This window comes from Paramormyrops kingsleyae, chromosome 17 (assembly GCF_048594095.1).
Source record: "Paramormyrops kingsleyae isolate MSU_618 chromosome 17, PKINGS_0.4, whole genome shotgun sequence".
Lineage (NCBI taxonomy): Eukaryota > Metazoa > Chordata > Actinopteri > Osteoglossiformes > Mormyridae > Paramormyrops > Paramormyrops kingsleyae.
This window is the reverse complement of record NC_132813.1, coordinates 3,185,220-3,209,854: the sequence shown is the minus strand read 5'-3', so window position 1 is coordinate 3,209,854 and position 24,635 is coordinate 3,185,220. Positions and strand designations below refer to the sequence as shown.

Below are 24,635 nucleotides of genomic sequence, written 5' to 3'. Positions count from 1 at the left end.
GAATATTTCCTCAAGGCATCTAACAAATTAACCATTAATTATTCACAGTGCAATGATATTGCAGCATGTAACTGCCTTCCAGCTTAAAAGCCAAACCCTTCATCTGTCTTCCAACTGCTTATCCTTTTCCGGGTCACAGCGAGCCTTTCCCAGGTAACAGACATAAAGCAGAGATACACCCTGGGCAGGATGCAACTCCCAAATTAATTCCTTTTAATATACTGGCTTGTAAAAAGCTATTTAACTACAACAAAAATATATTAAATATTTATATGCTTGCTTAGGCATTGGTATAGGGTCTTGCACAGGAGGGGGGGTAATCATGGGAGGGGTTCTGCATGAACATGAGATTTGTAGTGCTTTAGACGGAACACTGAGTCTGTAAGCAGCAGAACAAGGACTCAGCTGTCACTCTGTCTTATCGCAGCAGGGAGTGTTCAGTTATCTTTTCACCCACACAGAAACAGCAGGGGGGAGCTTTTATCCTTAGTGTACTCTGTGCATAGTGGGGGGGGGGCAGTATTATCTACCACTATGTCCACCCTACTATCAACTGTATTTCACCTCAGTGACTGTAGACAAAAAAATACTCGTCTTTGAGTATCGGCAGTCAGCATGCTTTACTCGTACTCGGTGGAGTATGTGTTCACCTGGCTTTCTCCCTCTGTGTGGATGCTGCCTCTCCTGTGATAAATGCATGTAATAAATCCAGCATTGGTAAGGTGGCTGCATGGAAGGGCTGGTTATCTCAGAAAAAAAAAAAATCTTGTTTAGGGCTGGTTTATTGAAATACTGATCTGCTGGCTTTTTTCGGTAGGCATTGATCATGAGGAATTTTAAGGCTGACTATACAGTGATTACTCATGATAAAAGCTGGAATCGATATATCCAGTGTTGTTCTAAGTGCTGGGTGATGACACAGCTCGAGGGCCTCAACACCCACAGTTCTATAAACCACCACGTGAAGTAGTGGGGAGGCTGCATTTCTGTCCTGCCGTGCTCTTCTGCCGTTCCCAGTTTGAGTTTCTGCTGGCCCAATCCCTCCAGCCATTGTGTCTGTTTGCCATGGCAAACATGTCCCATTGGGCTTGGCGATAAGACATGTTGATGAACCATTAAATTCTTACCCAGTTGTGGACAGTTTACTAGTCTTCTGGGCCTTAGATGGAAGCCAGTAGGGCGTTAAGTTCTGCCAGTCTGGGAATCTTTGGATGTGCACTTTTAGCAGTGTGAGTGCGTGACCTTTAAACTGGACCTGCAGCTCTCTAGTCTGGATTTTTAAACCGTAATTCACTTCCCTCCGTTTGTATTAAGCAGCATTGGTTTCCTGAGCAATATTTCACTTCTTTGAACTTGAATATGATTCATATAAGTACGTTGCTTGTGTGCTATAACACTTACGCCCTGATGTCTCACAGAATGGAAGATAACCAGCACTTGTGAAAATGACAGTCTTTTCAAAATCCTTTTAATTCTGTGTTTACGGCCATAAATGTTAAACTGGCAAGCCGACTGGTACAGGAGAAGCGTCATTGTTGATTCATCCTTTCCTTAACCTGATTTTAATTCAAAGGTAATTGGTTTAAAGACACAAGCGAGAATAATGTGTGGAGGAGCATGACTAGAAAGGGGCAAAGGTTAGTCATGCTAATCTGCTTAATAAACAACATTTAATATTTAATATCACATTCCTCTCAGACTCCATTATTCCTCTGAATGTTCTGGATACTATGAGTACTGTAATTACATTTGCTGGCAAGAAATTTAGCTACCAGTCTGCTCTGAAAAGTATTTTCTTTGTGTGTTATGCAAAATATTGTCATTAGACATATACTCTTCATCCGAAAGGCTTAGCTAATCACAACAAACGGCATCTAAAATGAGGCATTGTTACATGCCTCGGAGATGACCTAGTGTGAAACAGGGCCATTGTGCACCGTAGGCAGTGGTATGTGTCCAAAGAGGGTCACGGTGTGTGAATTAGCCATGCTGTGTACTGAGTGGATTCACTCTGGTTTGATCAGCAGCTGAGTGATTAAACAGGACAGTGACCTTCTCGGGTCACGGGCTTCCCTGTTTGCCGAGCCTGCAGGACAGATGATGCAGCAGGGAGGGGCCGCTCCCAAATCTGAGGAAGGGAACTAGCGTTTCACGTTTACAATCACAGAACCGACAGAGAACCTCAGAGAACCTCCAGCTCTGGGGGCATGCGAGTCTACATGGACATCCTGACCTAATGCCCAACTGCTTTCTTTAATAAATTATTAAGAATTATAGTCCTGAAATTTGAAATGTGGAGATCGGCTTTAAAAGAGTAAGGTTCTGATGCTGGAAATTCTCTGTGAGATTCTGAACAGCAGATTTGATGTTAGGTGACAGAAATTCTGCGTGGCCACAGGATACATACACTATATGGACAAAAGTATGGGGAGACCTAGAACCTACTAGAACTAAGATGACATCCTATTCTAAATCCATAGGCCTCAATATGGAGTTGGTCCCCCCTTTGCAGCTGTAACAGCTGCCACTCTTCTGGGAAGACTTTCCACAAGATGTTGGAGTGAGTCTGTGGGAATTTTTGCCTATTCATCCAGACGATTGTGAGGTCAGGCACTGATGTTGGACATGAAAACCTGGCTCACAATCTCCATTCTATTTCATCCCAATGGTGTTCAGTGGGGTTGAGGTCAGGGCTCTATGCAGGTCAGTAAAGTTCTTCCACACCAAACTCACTCAACCATGTCTTTATGGACCTTGCTTTGTGCACTGGGGCACAGTCATGCTGGAACAGAAAAGGGCCTTTCACAAACTGTTCCCATGTTGTTGGAAGTATAGAATTGTCGAGAATGTCTTGAAGCATTAAGAGTTCCCTTCACTGGAACTAAGGGGCCCAGCCCAACTCCTGAAAAACACCCCCATACCATTATCCCTCCTCCACCAAACTACAGCTGGCACAATGAAGTCAGGCAGGTAACGTTCTCCTGACATCCACCAAACCCAGACTCATCCATCAGACTGCCCGACAGAGAAACGTGATTCGTCACTCTACAGAACACGTTTCCAATGCTCCAGAGCTTAGTAGCTGCGTGCTGTACATCACTCCATCCGACGCTTGGCATTGGGCTTACTGATGTGAGGCTTGCATGCAGCTGCTCGGCAATGGAGGCCATTCCATGAACCTCCTGCTGCACAGTTTTTGTGCTGGAGCTAATGCCAGAGGACGTGTGGAACTCAGCGTCGGCGAACTCAGCATTGGCGACCCCAGTTTGATACTTTACGTGTTCTGCCACTTTGTGACTGAGTTTCTGTTGCTCCTAAACGTTTCCACTTTGCAATAATAACACTTACAGTTGACTGTGGAATATCTAACGGGGAAGAAATTTCACAAACTGATTTACTTCAAAGGCGGCATCCTATGACAGTACCGTGCTTGAATTCACTGAGCTCTTCAGAACAACCCATTCTTTCACAAATGTTTATAATCTTGACTGCATGACTAGGTGCTTGATTTTATACACCTATGGCGATGGGTCTGAATGAAACACCTGAATTCAGTGATTAAGAGCTGTGTCCCGGTACTGGCTTACGTGGAAACAGGGGAAGTCCACGTTCACTGGGGAGGGAGCCATAAATGTGAGTGAGCACAGCTGCAGGTTTTTTGGGGGATGGGGGGGGGGGTCATCACAGGTGTGTGTCTCTCTCTCACACACACACACACATGCACACACACACACACAAACTGCCTGGGTAAAATAAAAGTTAAATAAATTATGATGCAAGACTTTTCCTTCATTAATCATGAACTCTAAAAGAAATATTTTAGTCCTCCTGATATTATTATTAATGGTGTTATTTTTTACACCAGTTATTTTCTTATTTCCCTTGAGTTGAGATTTTAATCACCTGGATCATTCTGTGGGCTGTTTCTCTAATATTCACCAACAGGTTATCTGATTTCTCACTATTGTGAGGTTTCGTTTTCTTCATGGGCCTTCAGTGTTTTCCTGTGATCTAAATCACGTCCACACAATGAGATTATTTCATTGCCATGGAAATCTGGCGCATTGCTGGACCAGCAGCTGTAGGTGTGAGACTGAGTCATTGTGTCATGTTGTTGCTATGCAGTGAGCTTTACTCAACAGAGCGACATCAGACCAAAGATCGAGTCCTGTGGGATGGCCGTAAAGGAACCTCTGGTCCTTTGATGGAGCTTGAACTTTGAAGAATCGAGTGTGCTTAGTGGCTGGACTTATTCACAAAGACTTACTGTTTTCATAAAGTATTAGTTTGGGGGACGTACACACTTATGCAGCTGTGTCTTTAATTTATTTTTACTATTTATCTATTTGTTTTTCTCTTGCATTTTGTCGGTTGCAAGGTCACATTAAAGAGAGAACAATGTTGTGATTTTTCATTTTGCATCACAAAAACTCGCAGTTCCAGAGTGGGTGTATGATCTTCAGTGTCTTACTATAACTGTTTACTCGTCTGCTCTGCTCATACAGTATTTCCTCATCCATCCATAATTTGTGCCCGGTATCAGGTCTCTTCTGCTAACACAGTGGCTTCATCATACACCCGACAAAACGGAAATCTGGGCCACAAACTTTGGGTTCGAAGCCTATAGTTGCCCCTCAGGCATATCCTTTTAGATCTAGAATTTTACATAGACTTTTATTGTCTTTACTTTTGTGGCGTATACATGTAACACAGACCTTGTTGTGCTTTTTGTCACTGACTTGTATGAAAATTTCACACGTACGCAGCTACATATTGTCCCTCTGGCCAGTCCTCCTGCCCACGTTGGGCTCGTGTGAGACAAGGAAGTGAGTGTGTTTCAGAGCCATCTGCCCATTCCTGCTAGTTTACTGCAATGAAGTGCTGTTCCCACGGGATCTGGCCTATCGGGAGCTCAGGATCTCGATCACCATTGTTTCACCTGCATAGCCACGCCATGCTTTCTCCTAGGCCTCGCTTCCCTCTCCCAGGCCTGCTTACGGCTCCACTGCGAAACTGGTGCCAACTTGAGGTGTTGGAAATCATGAGAAGAGCGTTGGATGAGTGCTGGCCCTGAGCAGGCTGGGAGCAGGTGGCGTCATCAACACAAAGCATGCCGCCGACCAGGCTCCTGGGCCTTGGAGAGGTCTACTGTGAAAACTTCTTGCCTACATGTTTCCACGGTTGTTGATGTGGGAATAAAGGTTAAACTGGAAGTAGAAAACTCACAGGCTCCTGCAGTTAATGGAAATGCTTTGACTGTACTTTCATACAGAGAAAAAAGAGATTTCTTGCCACTTGTCTTTTAAAAGTAGGTACAAGTTGTGACTAGAAATCCCAACTTGGTACGCATCAACAATGAATAATCATAATGATGACGATGGGCTGTATTGTATTGTAGAGCAGTGGTTCTCAATCAATTTCAATTTTGTACTGTGATCTAATTGTTACCATGCCAACTCAGTCACGACCCTATACCATATATAGGTCTAAATTAACCCTATGATCAAGCACGCAGTGCACTCTGCAATTTATGCCAATCAATGTCTATCGCACAAGTCTGATTGGATGTGCCAGTGAATTTTAAATTAAGCATCTGTGGTTTGGCTTCTTGGATTGGTTGACTGTTCGCTAGATTTGCGCTAAGCATTTGCAGACCCAAGACCCGTTTATATAGGTTAATTCTAGGATTGGGGCTGAGAAATCTGATCATTGATCAGCATAGGAGCTTGCTGGTTTTTAAATGCGTATATGTTTCATACTTTGCCTCGCAACCCTTTCAGAACTTGCCTTGACCGAAATTTGGGTCACGACCCATGGTTTGAGAATCTTTGTTGTAGAGGAGTCACTTTAGAGGACTTCACCTGTATGTGGCTTTCATCTGACTTAAGCACTGTAGCTTTTATGTGAAGAAGTGATGAATTATTTCTGTTACTATACTGAACAAGCTTCTGGGCAGGACAGCTGGGTCATCACCTCTTTTCCACTAAGGTTATAACCCTTCTTCTTTTCATAAGACCTTCAGTGACCATAGAGGCACTGATGTTTTTTTAACGGTAAATTAATATTAAAATCTCCTTCCCTGCAGGTACCTGGGTAACTTTTGGAGGTCAGATTTCAGATGAGGTAAGATGAGATGTTTTAAATAAACTGCACATGGTTCATTTGCTTCATGCATTTATTGGGGATCAGGTTTTAGTGTAGGCCATTTACATGCTAAGTAGAGTTTAATTTGGAATTGCTATAGAATTATCCTTTTAAAAAGGTTTTGGCTTTTTGGAAAATGCTGGCATGGAGCTGGGTCCATCATGCTCTGGAAGGTTTAATTCTTTTGGGGTTGGAGGAATGTGACCCAAGCCACATAACTGTTATCCTTAGATAACCAGTGCACCCAGTGGACGACTCAGTTGTTTGTCACTGGGAGTCAGGGCAAAAATGTGTCTGAGTGCCCAATGTGTTTGACATTCATCATCCATGTCCTTCAAGAGCACAAAGAGGAGAAGGTGAGAGGTGAGATGGGATCAGGGGCTTGAAAGCTTGACCATTCCTGGGATAGGAGCACCCCCCCCCCCCCCCGTCCGTTTCTCTGTCCGTTACAATATGTATGGAGATGATGGGGGATAGGGGGTGTCATTGATTATTACTAAGCCTAGTTATGTAAAATAATTCTGGAGGGGGTGATTTGTTAAATGTCTCAGTAGAGGGAGTGGGCTGAGTGGAAGATCTACAGGGTCCTGGAGTGAAATATTGCATCTCTTTCTATAGCTCACTTTAAATCATCCACAGAACCTCTTGATCCTCATTGATCAGCAGAAAGTAAACAATCTGAGGAACGGCATGACACTTCACTGATTATTTTTTTTTATGAAGCGAACAACAGTAGACGTGACAAGAAATAGATTTCAACGATATTGCAAAAAGGAAAAGACGTGTTCTACCTTTTGCTTTTTGTGTTCTGCAGGTCGCTGAGCAGCTCATGACTATCGCCTATGAAAGTGGGGTCAACTTGTTTGACACAGCGGAGGTTTATGCTGCTGGAAGGTGGGCAGGTGACACATCTTCACTACGCGTGGCACAGACTGCATCCTCAGATGAAACACTGAGACAGGCTGTGCCCAGTCCTGTCAGATTGGACTCACACCCCCCCCTCCCCCGACCCCCAATGAAAGACTGGCAGTGCGCCTTCCTGAGCAGACCCCGGAAACCTTTGATAAAAAGGGAGATAGTGTGTTCATACAATGATGTCTGTTACCAAGGCACCGATAAACATGCATATTTATCCCAACCGTATATCTAAGGAGAATCATCTGATAAACTCTCTGTGCAGCAGTCTGAGGTATAACTAATGCATGGATGTTGTATTTTAGGCTGGGAGACTTCTTGCTTCCCTAAAATGCCAAATGTGTAGATTCTACCTTAAAAGTGGTCATTCTAATTCTACTGCTAATTATTGTTTTTCAGAGCTGAGGTAATTCTGGGCAATATCATCAAGAAAAAGTGCTGGAGGTAGTATCATTTTACTCTCATCTGTGTTTGAATTGTGTCATTGTAAGAAACAAAAACGTCCAGTTTTACAGTGTACGCTTTTCTGATTAGAGAACACTTGCCATGTCTGATTGGTTAGTACCACTGATGGGGCCTGCCATGGTAACCATGACTACCAGCGACAGCATCAGTGGAGTAGGCAGCTCGCTGGTCAGGCCTGGTGGCTGTTGGGAGACCTGGACAAGGACTAACAGCATTAAAATACATATTGCATGTAACTGAAATCACATGATATATGACTGGGGGAATTATTTGACAGTTAATACTTTGCAGTTCTGCTGGTCGGTCAGGGAGTGAAGAGGTCGTAAAAGCAAGCCCCCCGCTCTTTGGCACCAACTCCTTGGTTCTAACTCTCAATTCCGTCTTGGGGACTGAAGGAGGACATTCATCACACCTGTGCTGACAGGGACGCGTCATAAAAAGCTCGTCAGCGCACGGGTGTGAAACGAAATAACACGTGACATTAGGTCAGTGCGAGGATCACGTGGAAAGTGTGAACTCTGCTCAAACTCTCATCCTGCCGTCAGCAGATACACACATAGATGATGCGCACAGGGAAACACACAGGCTGGCAAAGCAACAGATGGTACAGAACCCCCTTCTGCTCCGCCAGGTCCACATGCTGCGGAGCGCGTGTTTCACCACAACGGCTAAGATCAATGTCACCACTGCCTTTTATTTCCTTTATAAATGATTCTTCATCATTATGTAAGTGGGAGATGCAAATTGCAGCCGTGGAACGTGGCCATGGAACGTGGGACAGCAGGAGATATACACAGCTAAACGGTTATTTTCAATTCAAATTGCCTCACAACTAAAACGATGTGCGGTGCAGGACCTGCAGATACTATGTAGGTCAAAGCTGCAGGTCGCAGTGTTACTCAACAGTAAACAATGAAAGTAAGAAAATCAAGGAAATTCCTCCCACGCAGACATTTTTAATGCTTATAGATGGACTTCCTAGTCAAACCTAAACTCCTCTTGGCCTTGAGCTAAAACCCTCATTCTGTCAGTGTTTGAAGAGTCAGACTTAAGTCTGAAGAAATATGCAGTTTGGGTACGAGTTACGCTATATATGGTGTCACTGAGCTCTCTGTCAGTTGTTCTGTAGGAGTTCCACAAAAGTTGAGACTGAAATAGGCATTTCTGTTCTAAAACCATATTCTTTTTTAAATGTAAAGGTGAAATGCTGTATTTGGCTTCAGCAGCACACAATAACAAATATCCATATCACCAGTGACTTATGACCTTTGAACCTTCACTGTGACAGTGTTGATTTTAGTTGGTCAAATTACAAGTTAAGTTTATCAAACTTTTGCTGCTAATAGAAAGTTTGAGTTCTGATTAATTTCTCCCGTCTGTTCATTCTCTTCTCCTCCCATCAGGCGATCCAGTCTTGTCATCACTACTAAGCTGTACTGGGGAGGAAAGTAAGTGAACAGACCCTTCATGTCACACAGGCTCAATGACACAAAACAAAGGAGTCTGGAGGGGTCCCTGCCAAACGCTCCTCTTTGACCCACGTGTTTGAATTGCTTCAATAAAACGTTCAGCTGTATGTATGAGAAAAAATATATATTAAATTGGAATACATTGAAGTCATGCGTCACAACAGGGATACATTCTGAGAAATGCATTGCTAGGCGATTTTGTTTGTTGTGCAAATGTCATAGGGTGTACTTACACAAACCTAGATGGTATAGACTACAATAAACTTTTTAATGAGTATAAAGAGTACACTCTAAATAGCGATAAAAAGTACAGTATAGCAAATAAATAAACCAGCAGCATTGTCAAGTATTTTGTGCTGTACGTGATTGTATGTGCTGTACTTTTATACAAAATTAGGGGTAGGTTTGTTCACACCAGGATCACCACGAACACGAGAGTAACACTTTGTGCTACAATGTCACCTGGATTTTCAGTTCCATTACAGAATAACATCATAGGACCACCGTCATGCATGCGGTCCGTTGTTGACTAACGTCATTATGCAGCACATCACTATATATAGTGTATCCTAGAATAAATATATTATGGTGCCTTATGCCATTTCACAAGTTAATGCTATGATACAGGAAGTAGCACCCGTAGTTTAAGTTCTTAACTAGTAGCCTTTATATATCAAAGTCAGTATGGTGTTAAGCTGATGGTCTTCACTGCAAATGCCTAAGTAATATCAGGCTAATCTCTCTGCGTCCTGTTTGCACTCGAATCTTATCCATTAGATTAAGCTCCTTGCAGGCAGCGGTGTCCAATTGTGAGTGACGACACTGGGTCTTTGCTGCTGACTCTGCTGCTTTTTGTGTCCCCCCCCCCTCCCCCCCATGAGGGGGGCTGTACTGCAGCAATGGCAAGCGAGCCATGAAACAGGCTCTCGAGAACTGCGTGCCCACATGCGGCTGTCAGGACCTGTGATTAAATGCTTATAAGATGCCGCGCGCGGCGTGATGCGGCTGTGGTGGCCGATAATGGCCAAAGCGGCGCGTTACTGTCCTGCATCGCTCCGGGGTACCAGCTCCCTCCTCTGGGTGATGGCGGCAGGGGAGGGGGCCCAAAGAGGGCAGGACACTGCACTGCTGAAGTGCCCTGCGGGTCAGCTGCAAGCCGCCAGTAGTCGTTCTCACTACTTTTGGGGAAAACTCCTCAAAATCTTGTGCACTTACCAACTTTATATTTTTCATGAAACTTGAAGTGTCAAAATGTTTTGCCATTGGTTTTCTTTTTCTATATTTCAGTTTTGTGAGGTTTGGATTATTATATGCATAGAGCTGAGAATCACAAGGAGGTCTGAGCAAATAAATAGACACAAACTATGTGTGTCCATCTCCCTTTCTCCGCTCTAACAGGGCAGAGACTGAGAGAGGGCTCTCCAGGAAGCACATCATTGAAGGTGACCCTCACTGCCTGCCATTCTCTTCTGCCATTCTGGTTTTCCGACTTTTGTCTGCCAGTTAAAACTTTCAGCTCCCCTCTCATTTCCTGTTTCCATCAAACTGATCTTGGCATCTCTTCCTCCCCAGGGACCTGATAACATCCCATATTTTACTGGGTGATTAACACATTGTTCTCACAGAGTACACAGTTTTGTTCCACCGTATTCCTCTTTGTCTAACTTGTTTATCTGAGAAGATATAATTTTTTAGATGTATGGATTTGTAAAGACATTCTGACGGGCCCCTGAACACTGTATCAAAGAGAATAGTTATTTCACCATTATTCTGATGCAGCTTTGAGGAAAAAATTTTTTCATTACTATGATCTGCACATTTTTCAGACAAAATGTTGTTATGGTTTTTTGGGTAAGGCAGACAGTAAGAGACTGAAGGGCCAGCTGAGATGGGTGAAATTGTGAAAGGCTGTTGCTAAAATATACATTAATCGGGTTATTTAACCATTAAAAAAGGTTTGATTAATAACACAGGCCTAATTATAATGTACCTATCAAATGTTCACATTGTGGCCATGGTTATGGGTGCTGTTAGGCCTTTGGTCAGTCCTTGTCTCTGTCTCAGGACTCAAAGGCTCCCTCCAGAGGATGCAGTTGGAATATGTGGATGTGGTCTTTGCCAACCGGCCAGACAACAACACACCGATGGAGGGTGAGCCTGGGAAAGTCTGCCTCTTGGTTCTGCAGTTTGCCGTTTGCTGCCATTACAGTGTTTGCAGAGGGAACAGTCCCTGTGCTTGTGTCACTCAAATTCACTTATGCCTTTATGAGGTATACACACACACACACACATACACACACACACACACACACACACACACGCACATGTAGGGTAAACATATCCTTATGGGGATCGCTCATTCATTTCAATGGGAAAAATGCTAACGCTAACTATGACAACCTTAACCCCTACCCTGCCCTAACCATAACCATAAGTAACCAAACAAAATACAAGAGTTTTTGCATTTTTAGTTTTTTCATAGCAGTCACCGATTTTTATAAAATAGAGTTTTCCCTTATGGGGACCAGGAAACCGGTTCCCATAAGGGAAAAAAAAACGGATATTTATCACGTTATGGGGACATTGTGTCCCCATAAGGATAGGTAAACCCGCTCACACACACACACACACACACACAAGTTTGTAATTATATCTTTGTGGGGACTCTCCATTCATTCTTATGGGGAAAACTGTAATCCCAACATGATGACCTTAACCCCAACCCAGTCGCAACCTTAACCATAAGTAACCAAACAGAATACACGACTTCTGGCATTTTTACTTTTCTGATTGCATACACAGATCTAGACCTGAAAATTGGTCAAAATAACAAGTTTTTACTACATTGCGGGGGACATTGGGTCCCCACAATGTAATCTAAACATAACACACGCGTATACACCCACACAAGCGCATATACATGCATAATATACTCATTCACAAACAAACCGCATGCAGAAGTACACAAACACACTCAATTTGCTAATGCCCACAATTCCACTGTGCAAGTTGATGAATAAAATAGGTCCTTCATTAATATTTTGTTTGAAGATTTCCAGCTGCATTCACCTTGCTCACACTATAGTTGGATCGTGTCACTACCCATGGTGTTTGGGCCGGGTGCTCAAAGGTTGATGTTAGATGAAGGACACCAGAGTTCAATGTGTTCTTCACTGTAGCCCACACACTGAATCCCTCTGTGCTCTCTGCTACCCGTCTTTCCTGGTCTCTATTAGTTCTGTGTTCTTTAAAAGGCTCCTGAAATGGACTGACACAGTACTTTCCCTCAGAAGGGCACCTAACATTACCTCAGGTAGCCTGAAATACATCCAGGAGAACCTTCCTTTTTACAGGAAACACTATTGGTGCGCTATGTCTATTTCTGTCCCTTTATATAATATATATAACACCCTCTGAGATGCATCAATTGGGCATAATTTGAGTGGCAGAGATGGGTAGCTTTGGCTTGGCAAGGCACTCAATCCCTCTGTAGCTGATTAAGCCACTCCATTCATTAATGATTGGAGATCTGGACGAATTTAAGCACGTAGTTGTTGTTGATCATAAATGAAGCAATTCGCAGTTTGCACACTTGCCTTGCTTTGGAGAGCGCTCTCACGGGTGCTGTTGGATGGCTCTTGGCAGGACTCACTGAAATTCAGAGCAGTCGCTGCAGAAATGGTTATAGTGGGTAATCAGAGCTGTGGTAATGGGATGCCTCCAGTATCTGTCTGTAATGTTATGAATCCTCAGCTGGACTGTTCCAGAACCTCTTGTCCAGTCACATCGTTAGCCTCTGTGTCACCACTGCACTGCAGCACAATTGCGCATGATGGAGTGCAGCTGAACTGTGAGGCTGAAGGATGAGTAAAACCAGGCCCATCTGCTATGCGACTGCTGCTTTAAGGAGGAGCATCAACCTAATGCTTCGCAGCATGGCCGTGCGTGCATGAAATCTTAACTTCAGCACAAATCTGTGATTAGATGCAAAAATGTCAGACGCGCGCAGACATGTCACCAAAAGCAGAGCTCTTAATCTCAGTAAAATGTCCAGAATTAATTCTTTTGAAGCACACACCTTCCCGTGCCAAGGATGTCGTGCTTTTCTTGAGACTCCTAAGCTTGCATCACCATCAAGGAGCCCTAATGGGCCAGATACCAAGAATCCTACCTATTTGCATAAACAGACAGGACAACTTAGCATAATCGCATTAAACTGAAATAAATGCCCACGAATAGCGAGAGCACTGTCTGCCGTGTGCTTGCGCGTTGGTCGTACATCACTCGAACAGTCACTGTTCGATAGAGAGCACCCCCGATCCTGTGTAAATACCTGAACCTGCACTGTCAGTGAGGCGACGGAGTTGACCTTTAACCTTGCAGCTTCCCATGAGCCCATGGTGACTGGAGTGGAGGGTGCAAGCAGCTGAGTGATGGTGTGCCTGTGAGCTGTGCCTGTGAGCTGTGCCTGTGAGCTGTGCCCTCTCACTGTGTAAAACCTCTGATTCACACCACTCTCTCTCCATTTTGCTTCCCACTTGCATCACCCACACATTCTCTCTCTCGTCTCTCTCTCTCTCTCCCTGTCACTCTCTCGCCCCCCACCCCCCAACCCACGTGTACCTATTTGGCCTTGACTGTAACAAATTTGTTCTTTTAATATATGAAAAGGGTAGTTTTTTTTCCACACAGCATTTATTTTTCATCGTTCTGTTTGCCTGTCATCTCCCATCTTCACGTCTCTCTGCTGGTTGGAGGCTTTTCGCTCCCCCGCTGTGCTGCATGTCGCCGGTCCGCTAGGCACTTAGGAGTGGGGGTGCCGCGGGGCCTATAGATTAGCTCTCATTATCAGTGCTGCAGTTTCGCAGTGACCAAATGCGGAGCCCCCCGCCTCTCGCTGCATCGCATCAGCCCACAGTTCCCCCCGACCGGAGTGCGGTCCTTGGCTAGGCGTGGAGCTGCCGTGACTGCAGTGCATGCGCGGCCCGCAGCGGCCAGGCTGAGTGGAGAATGTTAATGCGCAGCTCAGAGTGCCGTCCGCAGCCCGCCTCGCTGTAAAGGTTCACTGTGAGACACTGCACCACGTGTCGCGTTACATAAAGGCGGGAGTGACTGACGGGGGGTGAGACGCGTGAAGGGGGTGGCCTCACTCCTAGGATCTGTGAGTGCAGGATGGGGGCTGCTGGCAACCTCTGAAACCTTAAAGTGAGAACCACTGCATATACATTCATCATAACAGCATCTGTCCTGAATGACAGAGTAAGATGTGATAGTAAACCATGCATCTGCATGAGGAGCTACCCTTCAGTCACACACACACACACACATATACACACACACACTTATACAGTATATTCATTTTTAAAATAAATATTCATTTTTTTAACAAATTGGGTTTCTAATGATGGATGGATGATTGACGTTTTCTTTTTATTATTTTATCTTTCTCATAAAAAAATTGTAGCGCCCCCTGGTGTACTTAATTACACAGTATTTTACTCTGCTATAATGAGTGTTTCTTTAGCAGTTGGTCTGTGTAATACTATATGTGTTTGTTCCTATTTCTTCAGCTAATCTAATGCAAATACTGTAGCTGACATTTATACGAGTCACAGTTTGCATTATGCATTCTGTCTTCGAACTCTGTCTGTTTTGCATTGTACGCATGCTCATCTGTGCTCTACATACTCACTGCTGTGTACACGAGAATTTCCCACTGGGATAAAATAAACATTATCTTAATCTTCATTAATTTTCCAAATCCTCTGATGTATCTGCCCAAGCAAATGTGTGTGCAGTAGCCCAGATCAAATGAGCAAACTGTGGTCATTGAATTTTTGAAGGCTTTACTGTCACGTAATGTTGTTCTTATTTACTGTTTCACACTTGCTTATTGATTGCTTGCTCAGAGATCGTGAGGGCCATGACCTACGTAATAAACCAAGGCATGTCCATGTACTGGGGCACATCGCGATGGGCAGCTATGGAAATCATGGTAAGCACCAACCAACAGCCTGACCCCCCCCCCCCCCTCCCCCAGCCACGTTTGGTCAGCTGGTCAGCTGTGCTGCTGTGTCTTGACCATTTAAATCTGAAGCCCAGACTGAAGCGTATGAAAGGCCGCGAAAAGCAGCTGAACACCAACTCTGTCCTGAGCCCAATTTTCCTCTCCACATTCCTTTGAGTAGTATTGTAGTCCATCAGTGAGCAAAACCACATTGAGTGACTCCTAAGGGCCCCCCGGAGCATCCCACTGTCGTGCCTGAACGAATTACAATGACTTCTGCTCTCAGCTGTCTGTCTTTATAGATGCTGGGGGCTTTCAGTATCTGCTCCTTCCTTTACCAGTAGCAGAAAGGACTAAAAAAGACTTGCATAACGGAAGGTTTCTAAAAAGATGTCAGACCATCTTCAGGGCAATATTGTCATAAGGCTTTTTTTTTGTTTTGTCTTTTCAGAATCCCAGCAAACGCTTAGCTTCCAGGTCTCAAAATTTTAATATGATTCGATGAAATATGAACTGACAGCAAAGACTGCCTATGCAGTAGCGATGATGAACACTCCACAGTTTAAAGGGCATTCATAATTCACCATGGTAAATGCAAATGGCCAATCAGGTGCAAGGGAGTGTTGAGGGTCACGTGATACTCATGGTGTCTTGCGTCGGCACTGGCATTTAGTGCCTGTATCTACTGTTTAACTCATACTTAAGCTCGTCATGAACAGTATGGTCAGTCCTCCCAGTCGTGTTTTAGGTGGGTTAGTGTCTGGCTATCATGTAGAGTGTCTCCTGGCTCAAGCCCTGTGCTCACTGAGGTGGCCTTCATGCACACAGTATATTGGAGGGAATGCTGTAAGCAGGAGAGTATTAATTTACAGTAAAATCCCATTATAACCGACTTCAAAGAACCTAGCAAAACAGTCCGTTGCATCCAGAGTTGCTGTATGCCCAGAACACAACTACAGGACACCATTTACTCATGCCACACCCCAGTAGACACACTTGTGGTATAGATTATTATATTGTTCATGTAGTAATCCAACTTTACCTGAGCAGATGCGTGACTATTAATAATCCCGACTACGTATCTGCGCTGGATATCACCAGCACGCCACACGCCTTGTAGGCGGAGCTGCATGTCCGTTATAGCCAAAACTACAGCTAAAAGCGGCTCTGGGGACCGAATTGTTTGTCGGGTATAAGCGAAAGACTGTTATATGCGAGTCCGCTATATCCGATGGTTTTTCGGCATGTTTGTAAAGGTGCAAGGCTGGGACCAGCAGACCTCATCCATTATAGACGATATTCCGTTATAAGCCATTTCACTATAACGGGATTTTACTGTAATATAAATATAGTGAAATACGTGCAGACAGTGGCATAGTTTGGAGTGTGCGTGTGCATTGTGAAAGCATATGGCAAGTCGTTTAGGCTTTAATTAATTTCTAGAAGATATCACTAATTCAGTTCTAACTAATCAGAATGAAAATTCTTATAATCGGAAATTCAATTGCAACTGGCTATAATGTGTATAAATAAAAATTTACATAGTTGAAAATCCAATTTCTGATAACAGGAATTCAATTTAACTAGTTATAATTCAGTTTTAATTATAGCTGGTTACAGTTTTATTCCTGATATCAGAAACTGGCATTTTAACTAGTTGGAAATGAATTTGTGATACTCTCTAGAAATGAGTTAAAGCTAAAACGACTTGTGGTTTGTTCCCGGGCTCCTAAAGTGCTGTACAGATTGACTAGGCCTAAGAACCCCATTATTGTGTATTTTACCAAAGCCTAAATGGAAGGAAAATTAAGAAAGTATAAACTCATCATGCACATATTTTGCAGTTAAAACAAACTAGTGAACAGCGAAATATGTGGTCATCCATGAAGAAAGTCAAGATGGCATCCATGCAGCCTCCTCTCAGATCATCTAGCCTGGAGCGTATGCCAAGGCATGGGTCACCATTCCAGGGCATGGTGCAAATATTAGTCAAATTAAAATAAAACTATGTTTTCTCAAATTTGTTTATATGCACATGTATATACAGTACATATATCTGTATGTAGATAGACTCTACTCTCAATTATAAGGAAAGGCAACCTTTACACACAAGACTTAAAAAGATGCGGAATCTAGCGCTGTTCCCCTCTCTACCTGCAGGAGGCGTACTCTGTGGCCCGCCAGTTCAACATGATCCCACCTGTGTGTGAACAGGCAGAGTACCACATGTTCCAGAGGGAGAAGGTGGAGGTGCAGCTGCCTGAACTCTACCACAAGATTGGCAAGTGACAGCCAGGAGCCAAAGGCTGCATGCATCACTCAAGACATTTTTCCAGATACACCTTCTGGTTCTCTTTGCCTCTTAGGCCTTTGAGAGGTGGTTCTCTGCAGCTTGTTGTAGGCAGCCTTGCTATAGAAGGATTTCCCAGAGTTCCACATTAGCGTTTGTTGTTTTAGGCCCACTAGGGCCCGTGACCGTGACCGTGACCGTGACCGTGACCATGACCGTGACTGCTGTGTCTGCCCTAATTATGCCTGTTCCATTATGAGCTTCATGCTACGTGTCTCACTTCTTCAGCACTTCCGTCTCCAAGCAGCTATAAATGTTGCTGCTTAGCCTGTATGTCACCTGCATGTCCTAACGCCGGTGACCTCTGCCCGGACCAGGTGTCGGTGCCATGACGTGGTCTCCTCTAGCCTGCGGCATCATCACTGGAAAGTATGAGAATGGAATTCCGGAAGCTTCCAGGGCCTCCATGAAGGTAGCGGTCTCTAGTTCTGGTCATGGAAGTGTTGACATAAAGGCCTTCCTAGCCCTCTATCCTGCATTATTACTTACCATCATTATTGTTATGGTACACGGCACTTAAGCACTCTTTCCATCATCAGAGTAGTATAGGCATAATTATACAGCAGAGGGAGAATGATGAGTGTATGCATTCTACTGAAAAAGTGTTAGGGACTAAAGTTAAGCAAATGGCTGAGCATTTACTGGACACCATGAGACAGCCAGCAGAGTGGAGAGCCTGTCACATTCACAGCCTTATTTCAATCCATTTCTCTTGCCCAACATGTACAGGTGTGTGACTTTCTCACCCAAGGGTTGCAGTGTCCCTCTTGTCACAATCCTTTACTCCTCCTTTCTTCTTTCTCCATCTCGTTCGCTCCTCCTGTAGTCGTACCAGTGGCTCAAGGACAAGATAGTGAGCGAGGATGGCAGGAAGCAGCAGGCCAAGCTGAAGGAGCTTGCTCATGTTGCAGAGAAGCTGAGCTGTACTCTGCCTCAGCTGGCTGTGGGTGAGAATGACTGGGAGGCGCCTGAACTGAAAGCTGACAGCTGCTGTATTTTTACCCTCAAACCCTTATTATTATCGCATCACATTTAGATCCGGCAGCCAGAAACTTTTTTTTTCTTCTGTTGGCATTCATGACTTACGCTGCCACCTACTGGACTCCTGTGCTATCACTAGGCAAAGTAGTATGAAACCTGTAGAATAGGGGTTCCCTGCCCCCAGTCCAGAGTATTCCAGTATTCCAACAGGCCACATTTGTGCATTCTGTTCACATCTGGAAAAAAAAGAAACCATTAAATTTATTAAATCCCCCCTGCCCCCCCTACCGCTTTGTGAAATTTTTGCACAACAAAACCAGTCCACGGAAATCTAAAGGCTGGGAACCCATAATTTAGAGCACTGGTTCTCGATTATCCTAATATGGAGCTATATCTGATTATTTCGCTACTGGTACACTTGGCTTAGCTAATGAAAAGATGATAAGTTGATTTACTTGGCAGATGGCTTGCAGAATAGTTCCAGTTTGTGAAAAGGCCGTGAGTCAATAAAAATATTGAGATGCATCGATTTTGGCATAGATTCCTACTACTTAGCTGCAACCAAACAGTCACAATCACAAACGTGAGAAGTGACTTGGCTCATGTGTCCTTTCAGCCTGGTGCCTCCGGAATGAGGGTGTGAGCTCTGTGCTCTTGGGAACCTCAAACCCAGAACAGCTGACGGAGAACCTGGGGGCGATACAGGTAAGCAGCACGACCATGAGCCCCACACAGCCACAAGCTGATGGTGCCACTGTCCACCTCACGTAATCCCTGGGATTTTTATGTACTCAGGTCCTCCCAAAGATGACCTCTCATGTGGTGTCTGACATCGACCACATACTGGGAAACCGGCCCTACAGTAAGAAGGACTACCGCTCGTAGAGTCCGTGTGATGGGGGTCCAGGAGGCTCAGGGTGGGGGCCTACACCTGGGTGGCCACACACAGACCCCGCCCCCGGCTTCCTGGCCCAGCATCTAAAGTGGATTTTTTTTCCGTTACCCTAACTGCATGCCTGCGCAGAAAATGTGTGCCTGAACTATTTCTGTAGCACATCGGATGAAGATCCAAGGAAGACATAGAATTTGAAACACTTTCTGTACCTCAGTACATTACAGTAGGTTAACCCGTAAAGCCGCATTTGCTATCCTGACCCCAGCGCTCTTGCTCGATCTGCAGCCGCGTGACGTAGTGCGAGGGGAAAGGGGAAAGGCCGTCACCAGTCTGGGAGGGCGGAGTCAGCTCCCAGCGTCCTGCTCAGTGCAGACGGAAAACCGCAGCTTTGCTTTAGTAACCCTGAAGGACGCAACCCCTTCGTTTGCATCTGTAGGAGAGAATGCGGCCTCCTCTTTGCCTGTGTATTTTAATCGCCTTGAATGCTAATGTTCATCTGAATGCTGTAGCTGCTACATGTTGATCCGAGACCAAGGTTGGTGACTGTGTGTGACCAGAGGGCTGAGGTATCAATCCTATATATATATAAATATATATACATATAAATATATATATAAATATAAGATGTACTCAAGTTTGTATTTTAGGTGAGAACTTTATGTTAAACGATGTAAAATATCCCAAGCTGACCTCAAAGCCTTCCCGCAGATTAAATGTATATTGTATATATTTTGAAAAAATATATATGTACAGATTCCTCCTATCAACTGCACAGTGACAACTTGTAAGACGATGTATCCTCTCGGTCCCGTGGGCTTTTCCCACCACCCCCGGCGTTTGTGACGTCTGCCATGGGGTAAGGGGGCCATGAGCTGAGCTGATGAGCACGACGACGAGAGAGAATCCTACAGTACAGCATTTCCCGACCCGGGTGCCGGGGTGGTCCCCGAGAACCAGGCCGGGAAAAGCTGCTATAGGATGTGCAGGACGGCAAGCCGAACTGCTGCCACCTGCGTTCCAGTTATCTGAGCACCCGGTTACCAGTGGCAGTAGCACTGCATCACAAACTTGTCTTCATCTCATCTGCACAGCCTCAGATTTGACTCAAATATCTCACAACCGCGATGCCCGTCTTTTTCGCTCCTTTAGTTAACCTTCAGCTTCTTTGGAAAAGGTCAGGTCTGAGTCAAACGCAGGTTTCCTTTCACCCTCCGTGCTGAGTGCCTTGACAGTGCAGATGACCGCCAGTGATCGTAATGTTTGGCTCCGGGCTACATCCTTTGATTCACCAGACTGTAAATTGCTGAAATATATTTATTAATCCTCTATGTTTTCTACAATTTGTACAAGTGTATGATGGAAGAAGAAATGTTTACTTTCCAAGCTGGGTCGTCTCATCAGGATCTCTAAACCACATTTTGCTTCTAAGAAAACCAAATGTAAATATATACATATTTCTGTTTAAATAAATAGAGATGATGCGTTGTGGTGGTCTTGTTCTCTTAGCACCGTCGCAATAAAACGTGATATTACCTTACATCATAAATGTTTAATCTCGCAATCCATCACTCTGAAGCACATTTTACTGGTTCTTTATTTTAAAAAAAAGAACATCTTGAAAATCACCTTGAATTACAGCCATTTGTTTCATAACCCCCCCTCCCCACCACATCCCATCTGAGGTCCAGTCCACCCCCCCTTTTAGAAAAACAAACACTGCCTTTCCTTAAGTCATGGCCCTTACTCCTTACTGCGAGGACGACATCTCATCTTCCAGCTTATTACTTGGACCCAGTGGAGAGCAGCGCAATAAGGCCAGATGATGCACTGATCGACAGAACATAGTTCCTGGGGGGAAGATCATTAAGGACAAATTTGTACATCCATTGCAGTAAAACCACATTATTGGCCTGCCATCTACACTTACTGCGAAGTCATTCCCAAGCTGAAGCTAAATGAAAATTAACCTATTGAGTGAATAAAATCTGAAACCTGCTCCCAGTTCAGTTCAGCTGTGACCTCCAGTCTGAACCCAAAGCAAAGGATACACTGTGGGGTTGAAGTTCTTCAGCAGGAAGAAGGAGGCGATGATGACAAGAACAAGGAAGAGGGTGTTGTTGTAGAAGATGGAGAACGTTGTTGCTTCATAATCAGCCACCTCGTTTTTCTTCCACAGGATCCTAGTGAAAGATGGAACGCAGTGAGAAAACAGTGATTGCAACTTTATACAACACTTACAACAATACAATGATTGTATTGTAACTTACAACACTTACAATAATTGTTCATACTGCATTTCTGTCATGTGTCTCTAATTGGTCATACCCACAGTACTGTTCAGCCACTATCTGTGGACATGGTGCTATGTTATCAAGTGGTATTGCTAACAATTCACTGGTACTGCTAATGGATATCCTGGCTAGGTTTACTGGAACGCGGCTAACTCAGGTGTCATCACTTCCAGCTCCGACTTCCGAGGTAAATGGAACGCAGCATCAGTTCTGAGCACCAACCTCTCGTCTTTCTCTTTGCGAGACATCTTTCGGTTGTCAGCTTCAGAGAGCTTACGGGTCACTTCCTTGGAAACGGCATCTTCTCGTTTCTGGGCAACTCTAACAGCAAAAATATAGCAATTAAATATACCTTTAGAGTGGACGGAAATGGACATTAAGGATGGCCCTTCATTAGAATGATACAAGTTAGCCCGGTTGAACATAAACAGACCAGAAAATAATACTTACTTGTGCTTTAATACAAACTTCACGTTTTTATAGGCGAAGGCAACCAGGTAAGTACTGACCAGCGTCATAACGCCATATAATACTGCAGACTGAACGAGATCCATGTGCCAGATTCTCCAGAACAGCCCTACCAGACAGGAGAAATGACAAAACAAAGGCTGTACAAAGGCTGCAGTTACGGCCATCTAAGCACAATTATAAATAAATCAACAGATAAAAGATTTCCGTCTCTCCCGATCTGCCTGAAATGTTCCTTGAAACGCCGCAGACTTGCTCTTATGTCCACGTCACTATAGCCACATGTTTATGAGTAATGAAGCTGCACATCACCGGGGGATATGGAATTTTAAACCGTCTTATAAAACTGGGGGGGGGTGAAACGAAATAAAGTAGTTTACCCCTTACGCACTCCTGCATTTGGGGCTGTGAAGGACAAGAGTGAATTTCATTTACCTCAGAATTGCACACAGGTAGAAACATTTTCCACGCTTCCACTAACAATGCAACTGCGATAGATACCACACGTCCACAGGTTTTAATTGTGCAAAACCCCCATAACATATGATAATACAAGAAAAGAGCTCGACTGTGCCACGTAGACGAGCACGAATCGTACAAGCTGTAGCCTTAATATTTTGTTGTTATTATTATTGCTATTATTAGTATTATAATAAGTATTAATAATAATAATAATAATAATAATAATAATAATAATAATAATTTCTATTAGCATTCCCTTTGAATGACTGATTACTTACAGATGGGGATAGCAGAAACTATGAGCGCATTGCCATAGAAAAGCGCCGACGACTTCGCCGAAAGGTTTCTGCTGAAATCCTGGAGCAAAAGGTCTTCCTCGGACTGTTGCTTGCTGCTGCTTTTCGGGGCCATGGCGAACAAGTGTGCCGTATAACCCACAGCCCAAAAGTAAGAATGAAAGACACGTAGCAAAGCCCCGGTTCGCCCCGAAAAACCTTTCAGTCTTACGACTCGTCAGCACAAACCCGGAAGTGGATGGCGGAGCAACGGAAGTCCGCCGCGTGTATATCTATGGTAAGGAAACTAAGGATGCCACGACAGTGAAGTGCGGCTTGTGTCCAAGCGGGGGCGCACTATCCAGGCCTCTATCACGTTAATCACAAAATTCCACGAGTACAACGGATCCTGTCGTACAACGGTTCGGATCCTGTCGTGACGTCGTTGTCTTCGGAAATGACGTTTGTGACTTGAGAGTGGAACACGCGCTGTCAGGCCGCTCTGCAGCCAGACTGCATGAAATCGATCTACTTATGATACTGAAATGTATAAATAAATGCTGAGTTGGAATGGATGCTAATACATACAACTTCAGTCTTCGGGGCCTTTGACAGATTATTCAGGTAGGCGGGTAACTGGGGTGACCCATATTTTGCTTTGCTAAACAGAAATTACCGGGGTCAAAGCAAGGCAAGTGTGTACACACAAATATTCTGACTGTAGAAAGCAAATATCAATATGAAAGAAAGTGAAGTCCCTAAAAAAACTAAGTCCTGGAAAAAGAGGACGTATGGTCACGTTACGGATAATCAGGTTCTGCCAAATGGGGGGGAAAGACCATTATTTTCATTAGAAAAATCTTAAGCAATCCCGGTTTGTGAAATTTCCCCGCAAGGAAATGATTGGGAAAGACCGGGTTTATCCGAAAGGCACGGATGTTGTGGAATTTGTAATATCTGCTAAATACGCTAGAGGGGACTATTAGCTTACGACACGTCTGAATCACATATTCCAGCAAATATTTACAGAAGTTACCTTAATATAAATCACTGTGTCATAGACAATGCTTCTTTTGTACCTTTGAGGACAGGCTGGGCTGGCCATCTGGCATACCGGACATTTCCGCATTGGTTGCAGGGTATGACGTAAGCCGCAAATATATCACCCCCCTGGCAAAATTTACTGTGGGGGACACCAAAGTCTAGGACTGATTTTTAATTCTACCCCAACCCTGAGGGCAGGTGTATAATATGGAAGGAAACTGGAGTCTTCGTACTGCTTCTCCTGTGTCATTGCAGTAAGATGCCAAGCAGGTCAGATGAGATCTTTCTTTCCAAAACCAGAGACTCTAGCTCGCTCTGGAGAATCCTCTGCCATTCCCAAGGTAACTGGCAGATGAAATCCTTCCAGCACATCCTGGGTCCACTCTGGAGGTCTCTGTTCAGGGGAGCATCAGAGCCAACCAGGTAGCATGAGATGTCCAGACCACCTCAGCAATATTTTTTAACTCTTTTAGTTTATTTTGTATATATTAATACACCTTGGGGTTGTCATACAAGTAACTTCATTGCGTTACACAATAATAATATAGTGCTTGAATCTTACTTTACTTAGCAGATATCTTTGTCATACATTTTTGAGAAAGCAGGCTCCCTGGGGGAATTGTGGGTTAGGGGTCCTGCTCAAGGGCGCAATGGTAAAATCACTGTGGGATTTGAACCGGTGACCTTCCGATAACAGGCACAGCATCCTGTCACCCCGCCACCTCAGCTGACTCAAACCCTCTGAGGACTGTAACCGTAGCGGAGTGGTTTATGTGCTTTGACGATCCACAGAGCTCTGTTTTCCAGAGTTTGGAGTCCCCTGGTGACTACATCTGTGATGAGAGGCCACACAAACTACCATCCAACAA

At 44.3% G+C, this 24,635-nt stretch overlaps 2 protein-coding genes across 6 annotated transcripts in view; one reads left to right on the top strand and one right to left on the bottom strand.

The window, feature by feature from the left end:
- Positions 1-20,710, top strand: part of kcnab1a (potassium voltage-gated channel subfamily A regulatory beta subunit 1a) — a 57,010-nt gene extending 36,300 nt beyond the window's left edge. For all 5 annotated transcript variants that reach the window (XM_023792472.2, XM_072701112.1, XM_023792473.2 and 2 more), the window contains exons 3-14: positions 6,086-6,123; positions 6,959-7,038; positions 7,459-7,503; positions 8,928-8,972; positions 10,392-10,435; positions 11,058-11,144; positions 14,903-14,988; positions 17,161-17,281; positions 17,668-17,762; positions 18,177-18,297; positions 18,948-19,036; positions 19,127-20,710. In XM_023792472.2, coding sequence (XP_023648240.1) covers positions 6,086-6,123; positions 6,959-7,038; positions 7,459-7,503; positions 8,928-8,972; positions 10,392-10,435; positions 11,058-11,144; positions 14,903-14,988; positions 17,161-17,281; positions 17,668-17,762; positions 18,177-18,297; positions 18,948-19,036; positions 19,127-19,216 — 941 coding nt within the window. In that variant the 3' untranslated portion in view covers positions 19,217-20,710. The remainder of the gene's footprint in view (positions 1-6,085; positions 6,124-6,958; positions 7,039-7,458; positions 7,504-8,927; positions 8,973-10,391; positions 10,436-11,057; positions 11,145-14,902; positions 14,989-17,160; positions 17,282-17,667; positions 17,763-18,176; positions 18,298-18,947; positions 19,037-19,126) is intronic.
- Positions 20,711-20,802: 92 nt separating this feature from the next.
- On the bottom strand, positions 20,803-23,115 carry ssr3 (signal sequence receptor, gamma). Its single transcript, XM_023792475.2, has 5 exons — positions 22,726-23,115; positions 21,968-22,094; positions 21,740-21,838; positions 21,275-21,406; positions 20,803-21,074 (listed from the first exon to the last, which is right to left on the bottom strand). The coding sequence occupies exons 1-5, from the start codon at positions 22,856-22,858 to the stop codon at positions 21,008-21,010; spliced, it is 558 nt and encodes a 185-aa protein (XP_023648243.1). The 5' UTR covers positions 22,859-23,115; the 3' UTR covers positions 20,803-21,007.
- Between the last annotated feature and the right edge of the window lie 1,520 nt (positions 23,116-24,635).

Excerpts from the sequence above, each read along its gene's own strand:
- ssr3 (XM_023792475.2), bottom strand. The coding sequence starts at position 22,858 with ATGGCCCCGAAAAGCAGCAGCAAGCAACAGTCCGAGGAAGACCTTTTG. Across the intron at positions 21,839-21,967 it reads AAGTTTGTATTAAAGCACAA|AGTTGCCCAGAAACGAGAAG; the intron begins GTAAGTATTATT and ends TTTTGCTGTTAG. Across the intron at positions 21,407-21,739 it reads CGCAAAGAGAAAGACGAGAG|GATCCTGTGGAAGAAAAACG; the intron begins GTTGGTGCTCAG and ends ATCTTTCACTAG.